Here is a 23,254-nt window from a genome sequence, read left to right on the forward strand (position 1 = left end):
AGGAAGGGCCTGCAGCTGTACTAAGGAACTTGGATGCAATCACTGATTTTCCATCTGAAAGATAAAGAAAGAGGAATTCCCTTTCCAGCCCCCATCATCATTATTTGGGTGATTTTTATTGGTTTACTTTTTGTCCGTTACATCTCCAAGGACTCAACTTACACACAGTTGCCCTACGGGCTCAGTGGAGCCACACAAGGGTGCATTTCCTTCCTGGTTGGGCAGGCAGTCACGAGATGCAGAAAGCCATGCTGACGTCTATCCTGGTCTGTGTTGGCTGTACCTGGAAACACTGGGGTTTTCCAGATTTCAGGGCCACACACCTGAAACCAATTGTGCTTCTCCTGTAAGCAGAGCTGTTGGTCAGACTTGCAGGCACTAGAAATTAAAGATGGCAGTGAGCTGAGGCCGAGGAGGTGTTAATGTAAGAGTCAGAGATGCTTTTGAGCTTCCCTTATGGCTGCACCATTCCTCAGAAAGCAGTTACGCCTGCCAGCTCCTGTCCTGTTCTGCTGTGGAGACTTTACTCACATGGTCTGCATCTTGATTGACATGGTTGAGAGGAATGTAGCCAGCAGGACTTGAGGGCTGAGCAGTAGGAATGGAAGCGTCCTCTGCTGTTTGAAACAGAGCGCGTTTCTAAGCTGTGTTTCAGCAGAAAGCAGGCAGTGCCAGGAATAGGGAACTGTCATCAAGGGCTCGGTGCAGCTCTTCCCTCATCCTGCACCACAACTGACAGCATGCTCTGTTTTCTCTCTCCAGACTGAGTTCTCCCAGTAAGAGGGCAGAGTCACCAGCTGGCAGTTGGCGTTCCTGCTTCTGCCTGGGCAAACCATCCCCTGTGGCCAAACACCAACTGCAGAGCAGTGCCAGGGAGCCTTCCGAAGCAGAAGTCGTGGTCCTGGCAGGTAAGGGTGCAAATCCAGCTTTCAAAGCACTGCTTGTCAGCAACACAGGTAGAATTCATGCTTTCAGTGGGCTTGTGCCTCCTTCTGTATTCCTGCGTTCGAGCCCGTGCCTGACATCGTTGGTTGACTCCTGTCTTTCCCAAATGAGTCTCGCAAGCTGCTTGAAACCTGCTTGACAGGCAGCACCAAGCCTTTGCCTCCTTGGATAGTGAAAGTTTACACTAACTGCTGTGTATCTACTCTTTCCAGGTGAATCCATCCCTCGCCAACACAGGAACCCACCAGCAATTTGCAATGATGCACGTTGTGCTTCCATCAATGGAGTGCAGTTAGGATGTATGAGTCACTGCACTTCCAAGGACAGCCTTCCCCATGACAGCAATGATGGAGAGAAGGAGGTCTGACCTCTTCAGTTTTGGGCCCTTCCATGAGAGAAAACCTTGCGGTTCTGGAACGTCTTCATCTACGAAGGTAGTGAGGGGTTTGGAGCAAAGACCTTATGAGGAGCGGCTGATGGAGCTAGGATTGTTCAGCTTGGAGAAGAGGAGACTCAGGGGAGACCTTATAACTCTCTATAACTTCCTGAAGGGAGGTTGTAGTGAGCTGGGGTTTGGCCTCTTCTCTTGTGTAATCACTGATAGAACTAGAGGGAAAGGTTTTATGCTGCGCCAGGGAAAATTCAGGCTGGACATTGCGAAACATTACTTGTCGGAAAGGGTATTCAGGCATTGGAATGCACTGCCCAGGGAGGTGGTGGAGTCACCGATCATGGCAGTGTTCAAGAAACGTTTGGATGTGGTGCTGAGGAATATGATTAAGCCGGGAAGTATTGGTAATGGTTGGACCAGATGATTTTGTAGGTCTTTTCCAACCTTGATAATTCTGTGATTCTGAGCTGAGAAGCATGTCTTGCTCAAGTCCTGCTTCCAAGCTTAACCACCTACAATGAAGTAGATGTCAATTTTCTGGTGTCCTTCAATTCCATGTCCGCATTTTCCAAAATAAGGAGGTAACCAGCTACAGTGAAGTGAGCAATTTCAGTGCCTATTTCTGATGGTGGCAATGACTTCAGAGGTCACACTTAACTGATAGTGCCTGTTTCCATTCTGACAAAGGATGTAGTTGCAGCTGACTTCCCGAGGCTGCCATACGTGGTGGTGATGCAGCTTTGGGCTTGTGCGTTTGCATGACTCCCACCTTTCCTTTCTGTGTCTTGCAGGTCAGCTGGTGCTGGAAGCGGCCGGTATCTGAGTAGGAATGAAGGTGAGTGCAGGAGCAGCTGCTGAGGGGAGGAAGGAAGTCCATGCTAATGAGCTCTGAAGCATCTGCGGGTTCGGAATCAGAAGAAGCAGAAGTGATGCAGGGGGCTCCCCAGCAGGAAGCTGTCTGATCCAAGTGCTTGCTGAGAGTTTGGAAGCCCAAACCCTTATGGTCTCTGTAAGGGTGGCTAATATAAAGATGTTAACCAAGATGGTGGTAAATAGTCAAAGGTTGTTAGCAAAGGAAAACTCACCAATGTCGATGTTTTGACCAGAAAGCTGAGGCAGTCTCAACTGGGGAGCAATCTCCAAGAGATGCTGCCTCAGTGGTGGTCAGCCTTTAAATGAGGTCTCAGAGGAGGTGGAGTCGAGATCCACCCCTTCCAGGAGCACAGCTAGATTACTCTCACCTGTGCTCCCGCAGCTGACCCAACACTTGCCTCAGCTGATTAATCAGAGGTTCAAGCTGTGATTTCCCATACAGTCTCTAAGCTGAAGGCAGCATCTCCTTGATCTGATGGTGGTGTGCCTGAGTGAGGGAGTGATCCAAGCTGGATGCAGAAGAGTCATCTTAATTTCTCTGCTATTTTACTTCAGATGACACCTATTGGGTGTTGGTTTCTTAAAATTTGGATCTAGGAGGTGGCCTCTCCCTTTGCTTCTGGTGAAAGCACAGTAGTGCAGCAGGAGTAGAAGACAAAGAGGTTTTCTTTGTGACAGCAACACCAATTATTTGATTCAAATGTGTAACTGTGATGAAGATGGTGAAGAACAGATACACCTCAAAGACATGCTTGATCACATAAGGAATGAGCATGTGATCCAAGACAGTCAGTGTGGCTTTAGCAGGGGAAGGCCATGCCTAACTAATCAGGTGGTCTTCTATGATGGAGTGACTGCATTTGTGGACAAAAGGAAGGAAACTGATGTCATTGACCTGGACTTGAGCGAGATCTTTGACATGGCCCTCCACCACATCCTTATCTCTAAACTGGAGGGATGTGGATTTGACAGGTGGACCACCTGGTGGATAAGGGATTGGTTGAAAGGCCACAGACAGAGGGTGGTGATTCATGGTTCGATGTCCAGGTGAAGGCTGATAACAAGTGGTGTCATCCAGGAGTCTGTCTTGGGACCAGTGCTTTTTAACATGGTTATCAGTGACACCAATGATGCAATGGAGTGCACCCTCTGCTGTTTGCTGAGTGGTGCGGCTGATGCAGTGGAAGGAAGGGATGCCATTCAGAGGGAGCTCAACCGAGAGGTTGGCCTAGGTGAATCTAATGAGGTTCAAGACAGCAAAGTGCAAGGTTTTGCACTTGGGCTGGAGGAATCCCAGGCATTTCTACAGCCTGGGAGGAGCAGTCCTTAAGAGAAGCCCCGCAGAGAAGGACCTGGGGGTCCTGGTGGATGAAAAACAGAACGTGAGCCATCAGCGTGCTCTTGCAGCTCAGAGAGCAAATGGTCCCCTGGGCTCCATCAGAAGAGGGGATGGCCAGCAGGGACAGGGAGGTGATTGATCTTCATGATCCTTGAGGTCCCTTCCAACCCGGGCCATTCTATGATTCTGTGATTGCACTCGCTGTCAGAAATAACAGCAGCTGTACAGAAGCTGGATATATTTTGGGACAGTTCTTGTAACCAGCTGATTTTAAGACCTTGCCCAAGTCGTGAGTCTTAATTGCATGTCAGAAGAAAGCTGGGAAAGTGGTTATTGCTCATTCTTTTTCATTTGCTGATTCTTTCTTTAGTGTTCCTTTTCCAAAGGAGATTCTGGTGATGGAAGCAGTTGAAGAAAGAACCAAAGCAGCTCTTGCCAAGAGTGCTTGAAGTCCCTGTGGAGAGAAGCAAAGAACTTGGGCTTCCTCTGGGATGCTCCCCACCATGTCTCAGGAAGGAGACCAACTGCTGTTCCACTTTCTGCTCTGTGTGTGGAAAGGTACGTCTGGGTTTCTTCTGCTTGTTTTTTCTTTCTTTTTCTGGCTTTGAAGGAGAAGGGGTGGAGCAAAGGGAGACCCACTGGTCATTTGTTACCTCAAGAACAGGATGGATTTTACATTCACTGTGAAAAACCTGGGCTAGTAGCATGGGCATGTTTCAGGCTGGACTCTTCTTTTGCTGCTTGGTTTCCTTTTGGCTACAGGGAGACAGCTGTCTAAAGGTGTGTTTTCAAACCCACTCTCCAAAACCATGTTTCATTGTTGCAGGTGGTTCAGTGTGCTCTTGCAGTGCAGATGCTGTAGTTTGCTGTAGAATCTGAATGGTTTCTGTTCCTAGGAGAGGACTGGGAGGTGGTAGTGAGAAGAGAATTCAATGCCTGAGGTGTATCTTAGTGAGAAATGTTGGCATGAGGTGCTGAAAGTCTTGAGCTGTCAAAGGCCAGTGATGCTCAGACTCCTTAACCTGCTGGAGCAGGGTGGAAGCAAGGAGTGGGCACTGCCGTCCCACCAGCTGCACTTGGTTCTGGTCTGCCAGGTCTGTGCTGGCCTGGATTTCTTCTGAGAAGTTTGTTGGAGCTGCTTGGAGTAGTGAAGGGTGGGGAAGAAGTGCTGCTCAAGAGCTAAAGCTCGGCTTGATCATTTTGGATGGATTTAACCATGGTATCTGAAGACATAGTTTCCATCAGAATGATCCCAGCATTGTGCAAGTGTCTCAGCTGAAGCCCCTGAGCAGATGTCTGAGAGCACCTGCCTACTCCAGCTGAGCCATAGGAAAGCTGACTGTGCCCAGTAATTACAGCTTCTGCAGATTGAATGTGCTTCCAAGTGTTTTCCTTAGTGATCAATCATGTCCCAGCACTCTGATATTCCATCTCTGTCACAATCTGGAGCATCTCTGCAATCCTTGGGTGCCCATTCCCACCAGCGTTTCTTCCTTTCTCTCTTTAGAATCAGTGTGGTGCAGTTCCCTGTGTTTGTGAGCAGCAGCCAGCAGGCTGCAAGAGATCCAATGGCAGCTTTCAGCACACAGAGGGATGTGATGGGGACAGACTGTCCTTAGTGCCATGCAGAAGGGAGTTTTTACCGTCCTCTCTCAAGAAGTATGAAAGAATAGAGTTTGAATGATACTTGTGAGCAGGTGCTGTGCTGTAGGGGATGTCAGGTAACCATTCCTATGGGGGTGCGGGAAGGAGCAGTGAAAGTGATGTATTAGTTTGTGTTTTGGCTGTTAAAGAGGAGTTCCATTTCTGGAAGCAAAACTATGGGCTAAGATGGAAAACAGAAGGGAGAAGGCTGATACCTGGATAGTGGGCTGAGCTTTGGTGACTGCAGCCATTTGCAGTAGAAGTTTTGCTGTTTTGCAAAATGGGAGCTGATGATGAATGGGAGCTGCTCGAGGGACAGACTTCCATGTACAAGTTCCAGTGCCTCAATGACTTTCTTGTAGCGAGGAACCCCAAACTGAACATAAGACTTGAGGCGCAGCCTCCCCAGTGTTGAGTCCAAGGGGATGATTACCTCTCTGCTCCTGCTGGCCACACTATTTCTTAGACAGGCCAGGATGCCGTGGGCCTTCTTGGCCACCTGGGCACACTGTTGGCTCATGTTCGGCTGAGCATCAACCAACAGCCCCAGGTCCATTTCCTCTGCACAGCCCTGCAGCCACTCAGCCCCAAGCCTATAGCGCTGCATGGGGTTATTGTGGCCAAAGTGCAGGACCTGGCACTTGGCCTGGGTGTACCACATCCCATTCACCTCAGCCCAGTGAGGTTGATCCAGCTTATCTAGATCCCTCTGAAGGGGCCTCCCTTCCCTCAGGCAGATCAACACCAGCTCCCAGTCAAAAGACAAAAAGAGAAGAAAGCAGAAATGAAGAAGGCTTCTCTGAGAGCTGCCCCTGCACCTGCAGAGGTGAGTCCTTGTTATGGACAGACACAGCTCTTGTTGTCAGGGCCTCCATCTGTCAGACATGAATGAGTCTGTAAAATCCTGAGGGAAGTGGCGTCCTGTTTCTGCACTTGCTTTGTTTCTTTGCAGTGTTTGAAGTGTTACACAAAATGAAGGATAAATCTCTAAAGCAGGTGGTCGGGATGCTGGCATGGTGATGTTACTTAGTAATTAGTGCTATTATTTTGTAGTATATTAATAGTTTGCTAATAAACAAAAAACAAGGGGGGGAGGAAGGCGTTCTGATAACAGAGGATGCTGAGAAAGCAGAAACACTGAATGCCTTCTTTGCTTCTGTCTTTAGTGAAAAGGCTCTCCCTCAGAAATCCCAGACCCTGGAGGTTAATGAGAGAGTCTGGACAATAGGAGATTTCTCTTTAGTCAGGGAAGAGGTGGTCTGTGATTGCCTAGGAAACATTAATGTCCATAAATACATGGGATGGGTGCATGGGGTGCATCCACGGGTGCTGAGAGAACTGGTGGAGGTCATTGCTGAGCCGCTCTCTGTAATCTTTCAGAGGTCTTGGAGAACTGGGGAGGTGCCTGAAGACTGGAGGATGACCAATGTCACTGCAGTCTTCAAAAAGGGCAAGAAGGAAGAGCCAGGTAATTATAGGCCAGTCAGCCTCACCTCTGTCCCAGGGAAGGTGATGGAACAGCTTGTGCTGGATGCCATCTCCAGAGAACTGGGTGATAAGGAGGTTATCAGGAGTACTCAGCATGGGTTCACCAAGGGGAGGTCGTGCTTGACCAACCTGGTGGCCTTTTATGAAGATGTCACTAGCTGGGTGGACGGGGCTAGAGTGGTAGATGTAGTCTACCTTGATTTCAGAAAGGTTTTTGATACTGTCCCCCATGACATCCTTATAACAAAGCTGAGGAAGTATGGGATAGATGAGTGGACAGTGAAGTGGGTCGTGAACTGTCTGACTGGCAGAGTGCAGAGGGTTGTCGTTGGCGGTGCTGAGAGGGGATTTGATCCAGGTTTATAAATACCTGAGGTGTGGGGGCCATAGTGGCACGGCTGGTCTCTTTTCAGTAGTGCGTGGGGACAGGACTAGGGGTAATGGGCTGAAACTTCTGCATAGGAAGTTCCGCACAAATGTGTGCAAGAACCTCTTTACGGTGAGGCTGACGGAGCACTGGAACAGGCTGCCCAGGGAGGTGGTGGAGTCTCCTTCTCTGGAGATATTCAAGACCCGCCTGAGCACCTACCTGTGCAACGTGGTGTAGGGAACCTGCCATGGCAGGGGGGTTGGACTCGATCACTAGAGGTCCCTTCCAACCCCTACAATTCTGTGATTCTGTTGGAAGGTGGGAATGCAAGAGAGAATATTGCGAGCAAAAGCTGTGGAGCGAGATAAATGGCATGAGAAAGCAAAGCTGAGAACTAAGGAAAGCTCCAGAAGAGAAAACAAAGTCCAGTAGGGCATATTTAGACACAGGTGAAGCATCCATGAGTGCACTGAGGAGTACTAGGGTGCTCTGGAATGTCTCTTGGGCTCCCTACAGCACACATACTTGCTCTGGGGCATGTCTGGATGTCTGTAGAGCTAATTGTGGGGCCCTGAGAAACGTCTGGGGCACATTAGGGGGCACTGGCTTCCATGTGAGTGTTCCCAGGTTCCCAGAAGTCAACAGGGAAGCCTTTGGAGACCCCTTGGGAAGACTCAGTGGGGCCCTAGAGTGATGTAGCAGCTTGTGTTGGTTGCATCTGCTTGGCAGGGAAGCGATTTCCCTGGTGAGAGCTGAGTGACTGGAAGGTGATTTCCTTGGTTTAATTAATTTAATTACCTGGATTATAATTAAATAACACTGTTCAGCGTTCAATCAAGATTATATTTTTCCAAAGTACTTCAGTCATGCATCTGTAGCAGCTTTGCTAAAATATATCAAGTTTATTCAAAATTCCAGTGATGCTCCTAAAGCACTTGAAGTGCATTTGAGGGGGGGAGTGACAAAACAGCTCTGAGAGACACATCATCAGATCAGAACATTGGAACGGTAACTAATAGCAGAGATTCTGATAAGAATATTGAAGTTTTCAAATTACCTTTTCTTAAAGTTGTATTTCACCAAGTTTCATCAATGTGCACACTGAAGAGCTGACTTGTTATCTTTCTTTTTATAAAAAATCATGTGTTACAATTGAGAGCAGAAGTTATAGGATGGAACATTCTCCAAGTAAAGTGCAAAAGAACAGACTCAGTGTTCTGTACAGCGTGGGCAGATCTTGAATTATTCCAGCAGTTAACTCCTGAATTTTTTTTCAGACTCTCAGCGGAGTTTTATACAGCGAGACTGTAGGGATCATTGCTTAGATTTCCTTCAAGTACCTATGGAATACCTGTACATTCTCTTAATTGAAACACTGTCTTTAACAGAATGAAATTTGAGAAATGAAATGTAATAACTCCAATGTGAGTGTATCATCTCACCAGTGGCCTGCTAAAAGCTGTGGAACAGATGCTGTGTCAGATCGTACTCAGAGAGTGGAAAATCTTCATCAAGCTCCCTTAACAGGTAGGTTGTTGCTGTTCCAAAGAAAGCAACTGCAAATTTTCATGCCAAAGCCCAAATCCAGCTATGTGGGAAACACACGGCCCCCATTACAGGGATGTGCTGCAAGTTTCAAAACCAGCCATAATATTGCACAAGAGAGATTTGGGTCTGGCTTTGCTAAATAGGAAGGTCAGTGCGGCTGTAAGATCTGATTGGTGAGGAAAGAACCCACTGCCTCCTAACCTGTTGCCTGCCAGAATCCAAGCTTGAGATGCTAGATGCCTTGGTTTGAAGGATAGTGGAGTAACGTGAGAGGGTCACGTTTTGCCATGTTGCTCCTCATAGAGGATCCTCCTTGGAGAAGGAGGAGTCATGCTTAATTGAATGGAGGTAGGACTGGGAATTGATTTCTCAGCAGCTGGAGATAAGACTTTCTGCAGTGCTTTTCTCTTTGGTAGAATCAGTTGCCTATAGACAAGTTGCTGTCTGCTTCTGTTCTGAAGCACTAATGGACCAAAGCATTGGGCTGCTCTGACAAAACATGCCTCAAACTGCTAGACACGAGCTGGACTGTAAATCCATAGTATGCTTTCTGTCACTTGGTCTCTTTAGTTGCTGACTCTATCTCTGGGGTCTTACTGACAGGCAGGACTGTGTTCAGGATGGCTTTTTGGTGCACACGCTGCAGACAGAGGCTGCACGGGCTGCTGCCTCTTCACACGGTGCCACTTCTGCACTGAAGGCATTTGCTGTTGGTCAGTTTGTTCACCTGACAGTGTCATCTAGCAGGTGCCCACAAATACTGTTGCCTTCAGTGTGTCGTATAATGCTTGATGAGATGTACTCCACTTCAGGAGGATGGCACTCGGTGGTTTGTAGGTGCAGTCAATGCCACGCCATTCCTAGTTCTACCTGAGTTGTGCACCATGTGCCCAGAACCAACCCAGTTATTCCGGTTGCATATAAAGCCCTGAAAAGCCATCAGTCACCAGTTTATTTGTTCTGCCCCAACATCTGTGCAGCCATTTAAAAACCCTTTTCTTTTGCAGGTCCCTTGCAGCCCGTCCTGGCAGCCTGCAGTAACGAGTCCTTTTTCCATCGCTGTGCCACCTTGCTTTGTTACTGCAGGCTGGACATTCAAAATACAGAGAAGCTCCTGTTGTACTGCAACACCTCTCTGATATAAGGTAATCCCTTCTTGCCATTATTCTGTTGGTTCTTGTAGAGATCAGTACACATGGGAACTTTTCTCTTTGTCCTTTGTCAAAAGCTCTGCTTTGCTGTTTGCTTGCTCCAGTGCAGACAATGCTGGACGTTCTTTGCTGGCAGTTACCTGTCTGTGACAAACATTTTCCTTGGTAAAGACCTCGGGACACTTAATGCTGCATGTGACAATGGACACCGGCCAACCTGACATTTTCCAGATAGATAACGAGTTACAGCCATGAGGCAGTCCAGGCTTTGGGGGGATTGTTAACCTTTAGAAAAGAGGTTTCCATTGCAGCCAATCCATCACCAGTATGCAACAGGGATCTTTACTGCGTCAGTGGAAGAGTGCTGCTGGCTTTCATGGGGGCGTTACTTAATGGGATTGTTTGGTTTCCCAAAGCAGACATACGAGCTCAGCCATTGTTTCCCTTATAGTTCCTTATTTCCAGATGTCACGGGTTACTTAGATTTACCTATGCCCGTGACAGGGGAAGCCACCCCACGCCCCCCCCCCGGGGCCTGGAAAGGAGGGGGAAAAGGGGAGTGGGATAAAACAGCGACAATCTAAGGAGGAAAAACTTATTTTACTAAATATGATATCGAAATACAAGATAACACAATATAATATAATTAAGGCTAACAAATCGAACGAAACAGAGAGAGAGAGAGTCTCCGAAAACCGAGAGGCGTACTGTGAACTCTAGGCGACACGGCTGGAACGCTTCCCACTCTCCCAGAAGTTCGAGAGAAGAAGGAGGGCACTCCAGCCTGGGAACGAGATTATATAGAGTCCTGGTCCCGTGACTTATTGTTACTCCTGTTGTTCTCTGGGATATGTAGTCTTCTTCTGTGGACTGCACATTCAACAGAAGTATCCATACTTGACATGATGTTATGATGTGGAATACTGATAGCAAAATTACAAAATTACAAAACCATGACATTCCACCCCTTATTCTACATTATTACATCATGGTTAATATATACATATATATACATATATATACACGTATGTAAAATTGTGATAGCTAAATAGTAGAATTGCATGTAACATAACTAAATGTACAACTATAATAACTAAAATACACTACACATGCAAACATATATATATATATATAGATACATAAAATTATTGACTGCACTCCCCCAGCATCAAATTCCCTTGTGGCACACATTGAACATCCCCATCCTTCTGCATTACCCACCAAGTGCACCCAGGTCCCTGGGCAAAGACAGTTCCACGGATAGGTTTGCCCTTTCCAGAAGCTGGAAGGACCCAAACAGCTTTTCCCAACATGTTCTTTACATGTATAACAGGGACCTTATCTCCTTCTACAGTGTGTAGGGGGCTAGATTGACTAGGACCATCACGATTGACAGATCCTCTAGTATTGACCAGCCAAGTGGCTTCTGCCAGATTCTTCTCCCAGTGCTTAAATGTTCCACCACCCATTGCTTTCAACATAGTTTTCAACAACCCATTATATCGTTCAATTTTACCAGAAGCTGGTGCATGGTAGGGAATATGATAAATCCACTCAATGCCATGATCTTTGGCCCAAGTATTTATAAGAGAATTTTTGAAATGTGTCCCATTATCAGATTCAATTCTTTCTGGGGTGCCATGTCGCCACAGGACTTGTTTCTCAAGACCTAATATGGTGTTTCGAGCAGTTGCATGGGGTACTGCGTATGTTTCAAGCCACCCAGTGGTTGCCTCTACCATAGTGAGTACATAACACTTACCACTGCGAGATCGTGGCAAGGTGATATAATCAACCTGCCACGCCTCCCCATATTTATACTTTTGCCATCGCCCTTCCTCCCAGAGAGGTTTCATCCTTCTGGCTTGTTTAATTATGGCACATGTTTCACAATCATGAATAACCTGCGCAATAGCGTCCATGGTTAAGTCCACCCCTCGGTCTCTGGCCCACTTATATGTTGCGTCTCTTCCTTGATGGCCTGAGGTCTCATGAGCCCATCGAGCTAGAAATAATTCGCCCTTATTCTGCCAATCCAAGTCGATTTGAGCCACCTCAATTCTAGCAGCTTTATCTACCTGATGGTTGTTTTGTTGTTCTTCAGTAGCCCGACTTTTGGGCACATGTGCATCCACATGACGCACCTTTACAACCATATTCTTTGTTCGGGAAGCAATGTCCTTCCATAGTTCAGCGGCCCAAACAGATTTTCCCCTCCGTTGCCAGTTATTTTGTTCCCACCGCTGTAACCACCCCCATAAGGCATTTGCCACCATCCATGAGTCAGTATAAAGATACAGCATTGGCCACCTCTCCCGTTCAGCAACATCTAAGGCCAGCTGGACAGCTTTTACCTCTGCAAACTGACTTGATTCTCCCTTACCTTCAGTGGCCTCTGCAACCTGTCGTGTGGGGCTCCACACAGCAGCTTTCCATTTGCGATGCTTCCCTACAATGCGACATGATCCGTCTGTGAATAGGGCATATTTCTTTTCATTTTCTGGTAATTCGTTGTATGGTGGGGCCTCTTTAGCACGTGATACCTCTTCTGCTGGTGATGTTCCAAACTTTTTATCTTCAGGCCAGTCCATGATTACCTCTAGGATTCCTGGACGATTGAGGTTTCCCATTCGCGCTCGCTGTGTAATCAGCGTAATCCACTTGCTCCAGGTGACATCAGTAGCATGATGGGTGGAGGGAACCTGTCCTTTGAACATCCAGTTCAGCACTGGCAGTCGAGGTGCCAAAAGGAGCTGTGTTTCAGTCCCGACTACTTCGGAAGCAGCCCGAACCCCCTCATACGCAGCTAAGATCTCCTTCTCAGTTGGAGTGTAGCACTCTTCAGACCCCTTATATGATCGACTCCAGAATCCCAGGGGTCGGCCTCGGGTCTCTCCTGAGGCTCTTTGCCACAAACTCCAAGTAGGGCCTTTCTCTCCAGCAGCAGTATAGAGGATGTTCTTTACATCCTGTCCAGTCCGTACTGGCCCCAGGGCTACAGCACGGGCTATCTCTTGTTTAATCTGTTCAAAAGCCTGCTGCTGCTCAGGGCCCCATGCAAAATCATTCTTCTTCCGCGTTACCTGATAAAGGGGCTTACAATGAGGCTGTAGTTTGGAATGTGCATCCTCCAAAAGCCTACTGCACCCAGGAAAGATTGTGTCTCTTTCTTGCTAGTTGGTGGAGACATGGCAGTGATTTTGTCGATCACATCTGCTGGGATGTGACGACGTCCATCCTGCCACTTTATACCTAAGAACTGAATTTCCTGGGCAGGTCCTTTTACTTTGCTTCGCTTAATAGCAAAGCCAGCTTGTAGAAGAATCCGGATTATCTGCTCTCCTTTTGTGAAAACTTCTTCTGCTGTATCGCCCCACACAACAATGTCATCAATGTACTGCAGGTGTTCAGGAGCACCACCCTGTTCCAGTACAGTTTGGACCAACCCATGGCAAATGGTTGGGCTGTGTTTCCACCCCTGGGGCAAACGGTTCCAAGTATACTGAATGCCCCTCCAGGTGAAGGCAAACTGTGGCTTGCATTCTGCGGCCAAAGGAATAGAGAAGAAGGCATTGGCAATGTCAATGGTGGCATACCATTTGGCTGCTTTTGACTCCAGCTCGTACTGGAGTTCCAACATGTCCGGCACAGCAGCGCTCAATGGGGGTGTGACCTCATTCAGGCCACGGTAGTCTACTGTCAGCCTCCATTCTCCACTGGCTTTACGCACTGGCCATATGGGACTGTTAAAAGGTGAGTGAGTTTTACTGATCACTCCCTGATTCTCCAACTGGCGAATCAAATCATGAATGGGGAGCAAGGAATCCCTGTTGGTGCGATACTGCCGTCTGTGCACTGTCTTTGTAGCAACCGGTACCTGCTGCTCTTTTACTCGTAGCAGCCCCACAACAGACGGGTCCTCTGACAGGCCAGGCAAAACAGACAGCTGCTTAATGTTGTCCATGTCTACAGCAGCTATCCCAAAGGCCCATCGATACCCCTTAGGATCCTTGAAATGCCCCCTTCTGAGGTAATCAATACCCAGTATACATGGAGCCCCTGGGCCAGTCACAATAGGATGTTTTTGCCAGTCTTTGCCAGTGAGGCTTATTTCAGCCTCCAGCACAGTCAATTCTTGAGAGCCCCCAGTCACTCCAGAAATATGGATTGATTCTGTCCCTTCATGACTGGAGGGCATTAGGGTGCACTGTGCACCGGTATCCACCAGCGCCTTATATTCCTGTGGTTCTGATGTGCCAGGCCATCGAATCCACACAGTCCAATAAACTCTATTATCCCTTTCCCTCCCCTGACTGAGGGCAGGGCCCCTCTATTGGTTACCTGTGATGACTGGAGCAACTCCACTGGTGGTTGGTATGTCTAGTAGTTCTTTCACCCGTGCTCGTAGTGCAGAAGTAGGCTGATCATGCCACTTCCTCATGTCTTCTCCACGGTCACGTAGGTAGCGCCACATGGAAACACGCGGTGCAATCGTACTGTTGTTCTTTGCTCGAGCTGGGAAGCGTGTGCGTTTAACAGCTGAGACTTTTGATGATGCAGGTGGGGAGTAGGACTGGACTAGTTTGATCAGATCCTTCATTAGACCTGGTGGCCCGTACGAGGATTGACCTTCATCAGTTGTTTCTGATACTATTACAGGATCATTACAATTAGTTGATGGAAACAATTTCTTGCACATTTCATCTACTCGGTTTTCTAGCCGTGAGATGGCAGAAACTGCGGCATGCAGTTGGGGGAGCTGCTGATCGATGGTTTGAAGCATTATAATCAGCTCAACAACTCGGGGCCATCTGTCCACGAATCCTTTAGATCCTGATACCAATGACTGTGCATTTCTCTCTGGTGCTGTACTTGTGATTTTCTGCCACATGTCAGGATCGGCCCTCACTCTCTCAGGGTCAAGTTCGCTTGGATCAGGGCTGTACAACATTTTCGCCATGGCCAATTCCCTCAGGCGCTGAATACCTTTTTGGACGGTATTCCAACTATCAAATTTAGGCTTCAAAGCATCCTTATAGGGGTACCTTTCTCTCACGGCTTCTAACAGCCGCAACCAGAGAGTGGCAGCTCCATCCGAACATCTGCTAATCCCTCTGTCGATACCTGCATCTTGGGCAATGCTTCCTAGTTGGCGAGCTTCATTACCATCTAGAGACAAGCTGTTGGCCCCGTTGTCCCAGCAGCGAAGCAACCAAGCAAGGATACCTTCATCTTGACGCCGTGTGAACTCCTTTCTTGAGCCTTGGATTTCAGTCAGCTTCAGAGGTCGACAATAGGTGATTTCCTCCTCATCATCAGTCTCTTCTTCATGCCTCTTGGTTTTTGCCTTTGCTTTTTTCGGTACTGCTCCATGCCCGGCACCTGGGTCTTCTGCAGCCCCCCCCTGTGCTTCTCCTTCTTTTCGTTCTAGACGCGTGGACACCCGTTTCCATTTCTTGCCTTCCACAGGGGCAACTGATATTGCTACTGATGCCTCCTGTGACTGATCAGAATTAACTTGGGCTTGAATCTCAGATCGGAAACTCTCTCTCTCCAGAATAGTATGATACAAAGCACGGTATGCATAAGCCAAACCCCACATAAGGTTTACCTCCTTAGATCTCTGACCCAAATACTCACTTAATTTCTTAGGGTCCCTTAGGTGTTCAAGAGTGAAATCCCATGACACTGCGGGTCCCCATGCTTCTAAGACTTTTCCTAAACCTTTCCATATTCCCTGCCAGTCATCATTCTCTGGTTCTGGAGGGGACTTGCGCATAGAACGAATGCATAGGAACATATATGCATGCATTGATAGTGATAACATGAGTGCAAGTATGAACCCTATCTCAGTTATTGAAAAGCGTGTGGAAATCTGAGAGTACAACCCAAATAAAAAGGGTTTTTTTAGCCTGTACAATGAATTAAACATGGTGGTTTTTGTAAAATTGCCTGTTCCATCTGGGATGCAAGTATTTGTAAAATTGCCTGTTCCATCTGGGATGCAAGTGTTTGTAAGATTCACAATTCCATCTGAGGTGTAGATGCCAAAATTCTGACCATACCACATCTCGTAAAAGTACCAGGCAGGTGTCTCCATCAGTATCCACCTTATTAGGCTATATATCTGCACAATTCCACAACACCAAATTATGGTGTTAATAGTTGACCAATACTTTAAGAAGATCATAATTGCTTTCAATCCCTTAAACAGAGCAACTGGGATGAAGAGTGGATTCATAGCTGGCAGGCTCTGTAAAAGTCAGAGCTAGCTAGCTTTGCTCTAAGGGAGAAAGAAATCCCTTTGTTTTCTACACAAAAGTTAGATAGCAATGCTGAGAATGTGCAGCAGCCCTTAATGTTGACAATTTGTCTGGTATTTCAAGGTCACGTTCTCTGTGAGCAGCTACGGAAAGATAACACTCCCAACACTCCCGTAACGAAGCTCTTTAAGAGCAAAGAGAGAGTTGTTCTAAAAGCTAAAAAGCTCTATGCCCGCATTCTCCACCAAAAAATCTGTCACGGGTTACTTAGATTTACCTATGCCCGTGACAGGGGAAGCCACCCCACGCCCCCCCCCCCGGGGCCTGGAAAGGAGGGGGAAAAGGGGAGTGGGATAAAACAGCGACAATCTAAGGAGGAAAAACTTATTTTACTAAATATGATATCGAAATACAAGATAACACAATATAATATAATTAAGGCTAACAAATCGAACGAAACAGAGAGAGAGAGAGTCTCCGAAAACCGAGAGGCCTACTGTGAACTCTAGGCGACACGGCTGGAACGCTTCCCACTCTCCCAGAAGTTCGAGAGAAGAAGGAGGGCACTCCAGCCTGGGAACGAGATTATATAGAGTCCTGGTCCCGTGACTTATTGTTACTCCTGTTGTTCTCTGGGATATGTAGTCTTCTTCTGTGGACTGCACATTCAACAGAAGTATCCATACTTGACATGATGTTATGATGTGGAATACTGATAGCAAAATTACAAAATTACAAAACCATGACACCAGAGCTCTGGGATTTGTTGGGATTTCTTAGGAACAAATCTGAACTCTGGGAAAGTGGTGTTTTCTTGTGAAATACCTTGGTCTGAATCACAGCTCTCATTGGAAGTAAACTAAAGTTAGCTCAGAAATCCAGATTGTTTGAAATAAAGAGGATCCTACAGCCAGTGCCGTGAATCTTTTTAACTGGGCTCTGAAAAACTCCTGGAAGTGAATTCTTTCTTGTTATCACTGGCTTTGTAGCAGCCGTTTTTACATTTGCCTCAATATCATTCTGGGTTTTCTGAGTGTGTCCCGTTCCTGAAATCTCACTTCTCCTTGGGGAAATCCCCTCACAACCTTTCCTGCAGATTCCACTATACAATGTCTCAATAGCACTTAGTCAAGTGAAAGTGCAGTACCTGATGATTTTTGCCAAGATTTTTCTGTCTGTACCTTGGGAACTTTCTGCCGGGAGACAGAATTACACCAAACTCCTGAAGTAATGCAAGTTTTTCCTCATAAAATAAGCCATTTTCTGTAAATTCTTTCCTGTGTTGCTGTAACTCTCCAATTTTCAGTGATCACATGTCAACTGTTTTATGCAAAATCTTTTTCAGGAGCAATAAGGAGATGAATTGTTTCAGCTCCATGAACCGACTGCAGATCTGCAGAAGACGTAAGACCCAGTGAATTCTTCCATCTGTTCCAACCTGAGTTCCATCGTGTTTATAAATCTGGGAGCAGAGCAGAGTGGCACTCGTGCTGCCCCTGCAGACACAGCTCACTAGCAGCATCTGCCAAACACTGCCAACATCACTGCCCAAACTGCTGCACCACAGGTGGAGGTTACTGCCAGATATACATTGTTCGGAACACCAGAGCCAATACAAAACTTATTTTAATGTGAGTTTGGAATTTATTTCCCAATCAATCCCCATCTGGCCTCTAAGTTAAGATGGGGGAGGTGCCATCCCCAGCCCTGCACAGCAGCCTCCACAGCTCACACGGTGATCACCCATCCGCTGCACATGGTGTCGAGTGACGTCAGTGTTCATTCCCAGAACATAGTGCTTTTTAAAGTGCAATATGCAGGAAATCCTGGTTAGGAGAAGCATCCAGAATGTCAGAGGATGGTCCGAGTGGAACAGTTCAGATGTTTGCTCTATGATCTCTTGTCTTCAAGCTTCTTCTAGGAAGGCTGTAGCATTACGAACAGAAATACATTACCCTTTGATTACACTTTGCATGCCACATGCACTCTGTTAAGTTTTAACATATCAAGCACTAAGTGTTGTTGCAGTGCCATTTGCAATGCTTGTTGCACTTGTGAGTTTAATTCTTCAAAAGCATGTCTAGTCCAATTTGACAACATGTGGACTTGCCAGGTGGTGTTTTCAAAGATGACTTTATGTTTTGCCAGGACAATTTATAGAGCAAATATGTTCTCTAATATCGTAGAGATTCTCGGTCCAGCAGTCAGCTCTGAACTGAGCTGAACACTCGATTTGGGCAGCACTATCACTATACCACGCTACAACTCTGAACATTGCTCCAAGGCTAAATACAAATAGAATTTTCCATTTGAGCATCTCCAAGGCAATCCAAATGGTTCAGGATAAAGACTGATTTGGCCAGTTCAGGTATTGATATAGTCTATAGAAATTTCAGAGAACAGAGTGCGTAGGGCACCCCACCATATAAATTACAAGAGGGTGACCCCAGCACATTCACATCTCTTATCAAAACTTAGACACTTTCCAACAACCGTGTTCCCAATGGGCCTCCTGGACTGGTGTTACAATCAATGACTCCATGACACTACATCACGTTGCAAAGGGCTTTATGATGGGTTTCTTCTGTGACCACATCTAACTGATAGCAGATAGGTCCCTTGATTCAAATCCCAGTTTGTTAGGAAGTTGGAGATACCATGGATAGTTACACGTCAGTCATCATCAGGTGGATAAAAGCAAGGAATGAAGGTGTCAAAAGGAATGGTACCACAGTGCAGGGAGTGCTGGTGAGCCAGGACGACCTGTACAAACTGTGTTAACCCCAGTGTGAAGTTGAACCGTTCTCAGGACTGACATCACCACCCACAGCCACCCAGAGATAATATTGTTAAGAAGCACGCAGGCCAAGCTCTGGGAAGCAATTACGGCAAAGCCAGCTGCCAAGGGTTAATGCTTATCAAGTGATTCCAGTGAAAGATCGGAGTCTGGATTGGTTGGGGAGGGAAGGATTTGTTGTTGTTGTTGTTTGTTTCCTTTCATCTTTGTGTGTGTTTCCATCTGTTTGGTTTTTAAATACTCCTTAGTTTCTTTAAAAAATAATTAAAACAATTCCAAATAAGCATGGCACCATTGAACTTATAACTCCAGATGAGCTTGATAATACTGACAAATTCCGCCGCAAAAACACATCTACCTCTCACACGTGGAATCTATGAGCAGAATCTAGCACAGAAGGCCACTGCCCCGCCCTCCACTATGAGCTGGGCCAGAAGGCCTCACTGTCCAATAGCTGAAGGCCACTGCCCCGCCCTCCACTATGAGCTGGGCCAGCACACAGCACAGAAGGTGCTGGCGCAGCACACCCAAGGCATTCACTGTCTGCACACCCTTGCGACAGGGACGAGAGGCAGTGGGCGCTACGGGGTCAGGGGCAGCTGTCCTTGCAGACCCCACGAGTGAGAGCAGAGCGATTGTTGGTGGCCTTTGGCCAGAGCTTTTGGAGGCCGAAGGTCTCTTCAGCTTCAGATCTTGCCATGGCCGTGCTGCGAGGCAGTGCGGGACGGGGACAAGGCAAGTGCAGCCGGCCCTCTCCCCGCCGGGGCCCGGCACAGCCCGCAGCCTGCGCTGCACAGCAGGAGGAGAAGAGCTGGGAGCTGGAGGTGCTGCAGGCCCAGCTGGAGGGCGAGCGGCTCCACTGCCAGGAGCTGCAGCGCCGCTGGGCTGCCGAGAGATGTGAGCTGCAGGAGGCGGCAGAGCGGGAGCGGCAGCTGCTGGCCGACCAACTGCATTGTGCCTGGGAGAAGCAGCAGGCCCAGGAAGAGCAGCAGCTGAAGGAGTGGGAGCAGCGGCAGCGGGCGACGGTGACCCGGCAGCTGCTGCGCTGGAAGGAGGCCGAGCTGCGCGCCACAAAGGAGCTGCTGCAGCGGGAGTGCGATGCAGCCCTGCGCCAGGCTCGGGAGCTGCAGCAGCAGCTGGCCAAGGTGCTGAGGAACCCCCCCAGCTGCAGCGAGGCGGCCCATGCCCAGCTGCAGGACGTCCTCAGCAAGCTGCGCTGGGAGACGGATGGGGAGCAGCCCGCCTGCATCCGCCACCTCCAGCAGCAGCTGGAGCTGGAGAGGAGGCTCTTCAACCAGTACGTCGTGGGCAGCTTGGAAGACGAGCTCCGCAACGGAATGTCCTGCTCCCAGGACGGAGAAGGAGCTCTGCGCCGCCACTGTGCAGAGCAGGGCTCCAGTCGACCGGCCATGAAGGACGCTCACGTCCAGGTGAGATGACACACTGAGAGAGTGGGGATTGTTCAGCCTGGGGAGGGAGGGGAGGCTCCGCAGACACCACTGGAGGCACCTCTGGGCAACGTGAGCTAATGGAAGCTGTCCCTGCCCTTGGCATGGGCTTGGAACGGGAGAGTCTTGAAGGCCCCTTCCTACACAGACCATTCTGTTATGGTATGATTTTCTGGTTCTAGGTGCCAGAGACAGCCAAGGAAGACCTGGGGCTCCCTGGAAGCCGGCCCTCACCCCGCCGGGGCCCGGCACAGCCCCCTGCCTGCCCTGCGCAGCGGGAGGAGAAGAGGCAGGAGCTGAAGGCACTGCAGGCCCAGCTGGAGGGTGAGCGGCTCCGCTCCCAGGAGCTGCAGCGCCGCTGCGCTGCTGAGAGACGTGAGCGGCAGGAGGCGGCAGAGCGGGAGCGGCAGCTGCTGGCCGACAAACTGCGCTCCAAGTGGGAGCGGGTGCGGGTGTCAAAGCTGCAGCGCCTGCGGGAGCAGAGCCTGAGGCAGTGGGAAGCAGAGATTCGCCAACTGCTGCGGGAGAAGGAGGCCCAGCTGCGCCAGATGACGGAGCTGCTGCAGAAGCGGCGCAACGACACCATCCGCCACGCATGGCATCTGCAGCGGCAGCTGGCGGAGGCGCTGCTGAGGAGCGGCAGCAGCAGAGCGGACCGCAGAATGCAGCAGCAAGTCCAGCGGCAGCTCTGCTGGAAGTCCCGTGGAGAGCAGGCCGTGGAGAGCAAGCGCCTCCAGTGTGAGCTGCAGGAGCAGAGAAGGCGCTTCCTGCACTACATCCTGGAGCACGTGGAGGGGCAGCCACCCGCCTCCTGCAGCGGGGCCAGGGCCTGCCGTCGGGCTGTAGCAGAGGTGGGTGTTCAGGCTGCAGAGCAACAAGAGGCCCTGAGCAACCTGGAGAGGCAGTGCCAGGCCCTGAAGGCCCACAACCACCCTGAAGGCCCAGAAGCGTGCCAGAAGCTGCAGAGTGTCCAGCAGGCTGACGTCAAACTTGGAGCACTCGGCAAGGGTCTGGAGGAAAACTGCACACAGCTCCAGGAGATGGGGACAAAGCTGAGGCCGCACGGAAATCCCAAACGGGAATGCTCCAAACCCCAGGAAAAGCTGGGGGAGCCGAACGTTTGGACAGCGGCAGTCTGCATCATGCACTGTCGCAGACCATCACCACCAATACGAAGATTCATAGCTCGTCACAGCTACAATCCTTTTGAGGGCCCGAATGAGGACCCAGAAAACGAGCTTCCACTGACAGCTGGACAATACATTTACATCTGTGGAGACATGGATGAGGATGGCTGGTTTCTGGGAGAGCTGACAGACGGCACAAGAGGACTGGTTCCTTCCAATCTGGTGGAAGAAGTTTCAGATGATGAGCTGGATACCACCGTGCCTCCAGGGCTTCGTGATCTCCTGCTGGATACCGATGATGAAGAGTGACCAGGCAGCAGGAGAGGGGCAGAAAGTGATGGTCACCATCCAGAAATCTGTGCCTGTGTGTTGGCTTAGCCTGGGGGACACCGAAATTCCTCTCCATAAGACATCAACATCTTATCAAGATTCCACCTTTCTGGATGAAGGCTACCTCCTGCTCCACTTGATGTTCAAGTGGAGTGTGGTCCATCAGCAGCAAGACCTTAAAAATTCATCCCTTGTATGACTGAGGATTTATTTCATTGGACTGGATTAAAAAAAAAAAAAACCAAAAAAATTCACAAAATACACCAAAACAACAACAACAAATATTATATATTATATAATATATATATAGTATATAATTATGTACTATATACTATATATTATGTGTAATATATAATATATATTATATATATTATAATATTCTAAAAAAAATAAAAACAACCAAACCCAAAAAGTGTGTCCAGTCTTCTTGGTTTTTGGCAGTCCGCTTTTGTAAAGGTACAAGGAAAGGAGGAGGCTGAGGAAAGCCTCCAAAGTCTTTCTCAAGCGCTCTACCTTCAAGTATTAAAATCGAGAGAGAAAGGAATCATCACTGCTTGCCTCTGTTCTTTGAGACACCTGAAGTACCTTGGAAGGCCACACTGCCTGAGCCCTACAGACAGTCTGTCCCAAAGCAGCTGTTTGATCATTTCCATTGGTTGACAATGCATAGCGCTTGCATTGTCTGCAGGCACAGACTCAGATGCACAACCACATCCTTAACTGTAGGTCCGTACATCCTTTATGTACATGCTCATGCTCCCCCTTGACATTTTCTCTCTGAGTGTGAGTGTCAGAAGACATTAATGTGCTCTGGACTCTGTGGGAAGAGGGTGTGCAAGGACGCGGTGGTAAGTGTGTGTGGCTGTCAGGTGAGTTCCCGGACGATTGGAGGAAGGGTCACGTCACTTCCATTTACAGGAAGGGGAGCAGGGAGGACCCAGGTAACTACAGGCCGGTGAGTCTCACCTCCGTGCCTGGGAAGATTATGGAACAGATCCTCCTGGACAACAGGCTCAATCACATAAAGAACGAGCACGTAATCCTAGACAGCCAGCACGGCTTCACCAGGGGAAGGTCATGCTTAACTAATCTTGTGGCCTTCTATGATGGAGTGATGGCGTTGGTGGACGAAGGGAAGGCGACCGATGTCATTTACCTGGACCTGAGCAAGGCCTTTGACATGGTCCCCCATCTCATCCTCATCTCCAAATTGGAGGGAAGTGGAATTGATGGGTGGACAACTAGATGGATAAGCAATTGGTTGAAAGGGCGCAGACAGAGGGTGGTGGTCAATGGCTCTATGTCCAGGTGGAGGCTGGTAACGAGCGGTGTCCCTCAAGGGTCTGTCTTGGGACCGGTGCTCTTTAACATCTTCATTTATGACATCGATGAGGGAATGGAGTGCACCCTCAGCAAGTTTGCTGATGACACCAAGCTGAGTGGTGCAGTCGATTCGGTGGAGGGAACGGATGCCATTCAGAGGAACCTTGACAGGCTGGAAAGCTGGGCTCGGGTGAACCTAATGAGGTTCAACACGGCA

At 48.6% G+C, this 23,254-nt stretch overlaps 2 protein-coding genes across 4 annotated transcripts in view; both read left to right on the forward strand.

Annotated features, from left to right (window-relative positions):
- LOC146753583 (rho GTPase-activating protein 32-like) overlaps positions 1 to 23,254 on the forward strand; it is a 45,273-nt gene that overhangs the window by 7,351 nt on the left and 14,668 nt on the right. The window lies entirely within an intron of this gene.
- Positions 1,032 to 22,679, forward strand: LOC146753584 (uncharacterized). 2 transcript variants are annotated; one of them, XM_085530633.1, is made up of 7 exons: positions 1,032 to 1,379; positions 2,128 to 2,171; positions 3,919 to 4,106; positions 8,439 to 8,577; positions 9,606 to 9,743; positions 17,358 to 20,239; positions 20,440 to 22,679. In XM_085530633.1, exons 6-7 carry the CDS (start codon positions 19,508 to 19,510, stop codon positions 21,691 to 21,693), a joined length of 1,986 nt encoding a protein of 661 aa, XP_085386759.1. In that variant the 5' UTR covers positions 1,032 to 1,379; positions 2,128 to 2,171; positions 3,919 to 4,106; positions 8,439 to 8,577; positions 9,606 to 9,743; positions 17,358 to 19,507; the 3' UTR covers positions 21,694 to 22,679. The 2 variants fall into 2 exon arrangements, with proteins under 2 accessions (XP_085386759.1, XP_085386760.1); XM_085530634.1 differs by lacking the exons at positions 1,032 to 1,379; positions 2,128 to 2,171; positions 3,919 to 4,106 and adding an exon at positions 6,472 to 6,660.

The sequence above is a fragment of the Coturnix japonica genome, chromosome Z, assembly GCF_054131305.1.
Source record: "Coturnix japonica strain WE chromosome Z, WE-NBRP24, whole genome shotgun sequence".
Taxonomy (NCBI): Eukaryota; Metazoa; Chordata; class Aves; order Galliformes; family Phasianidae; genus Coturnix; species Coturnix japonica.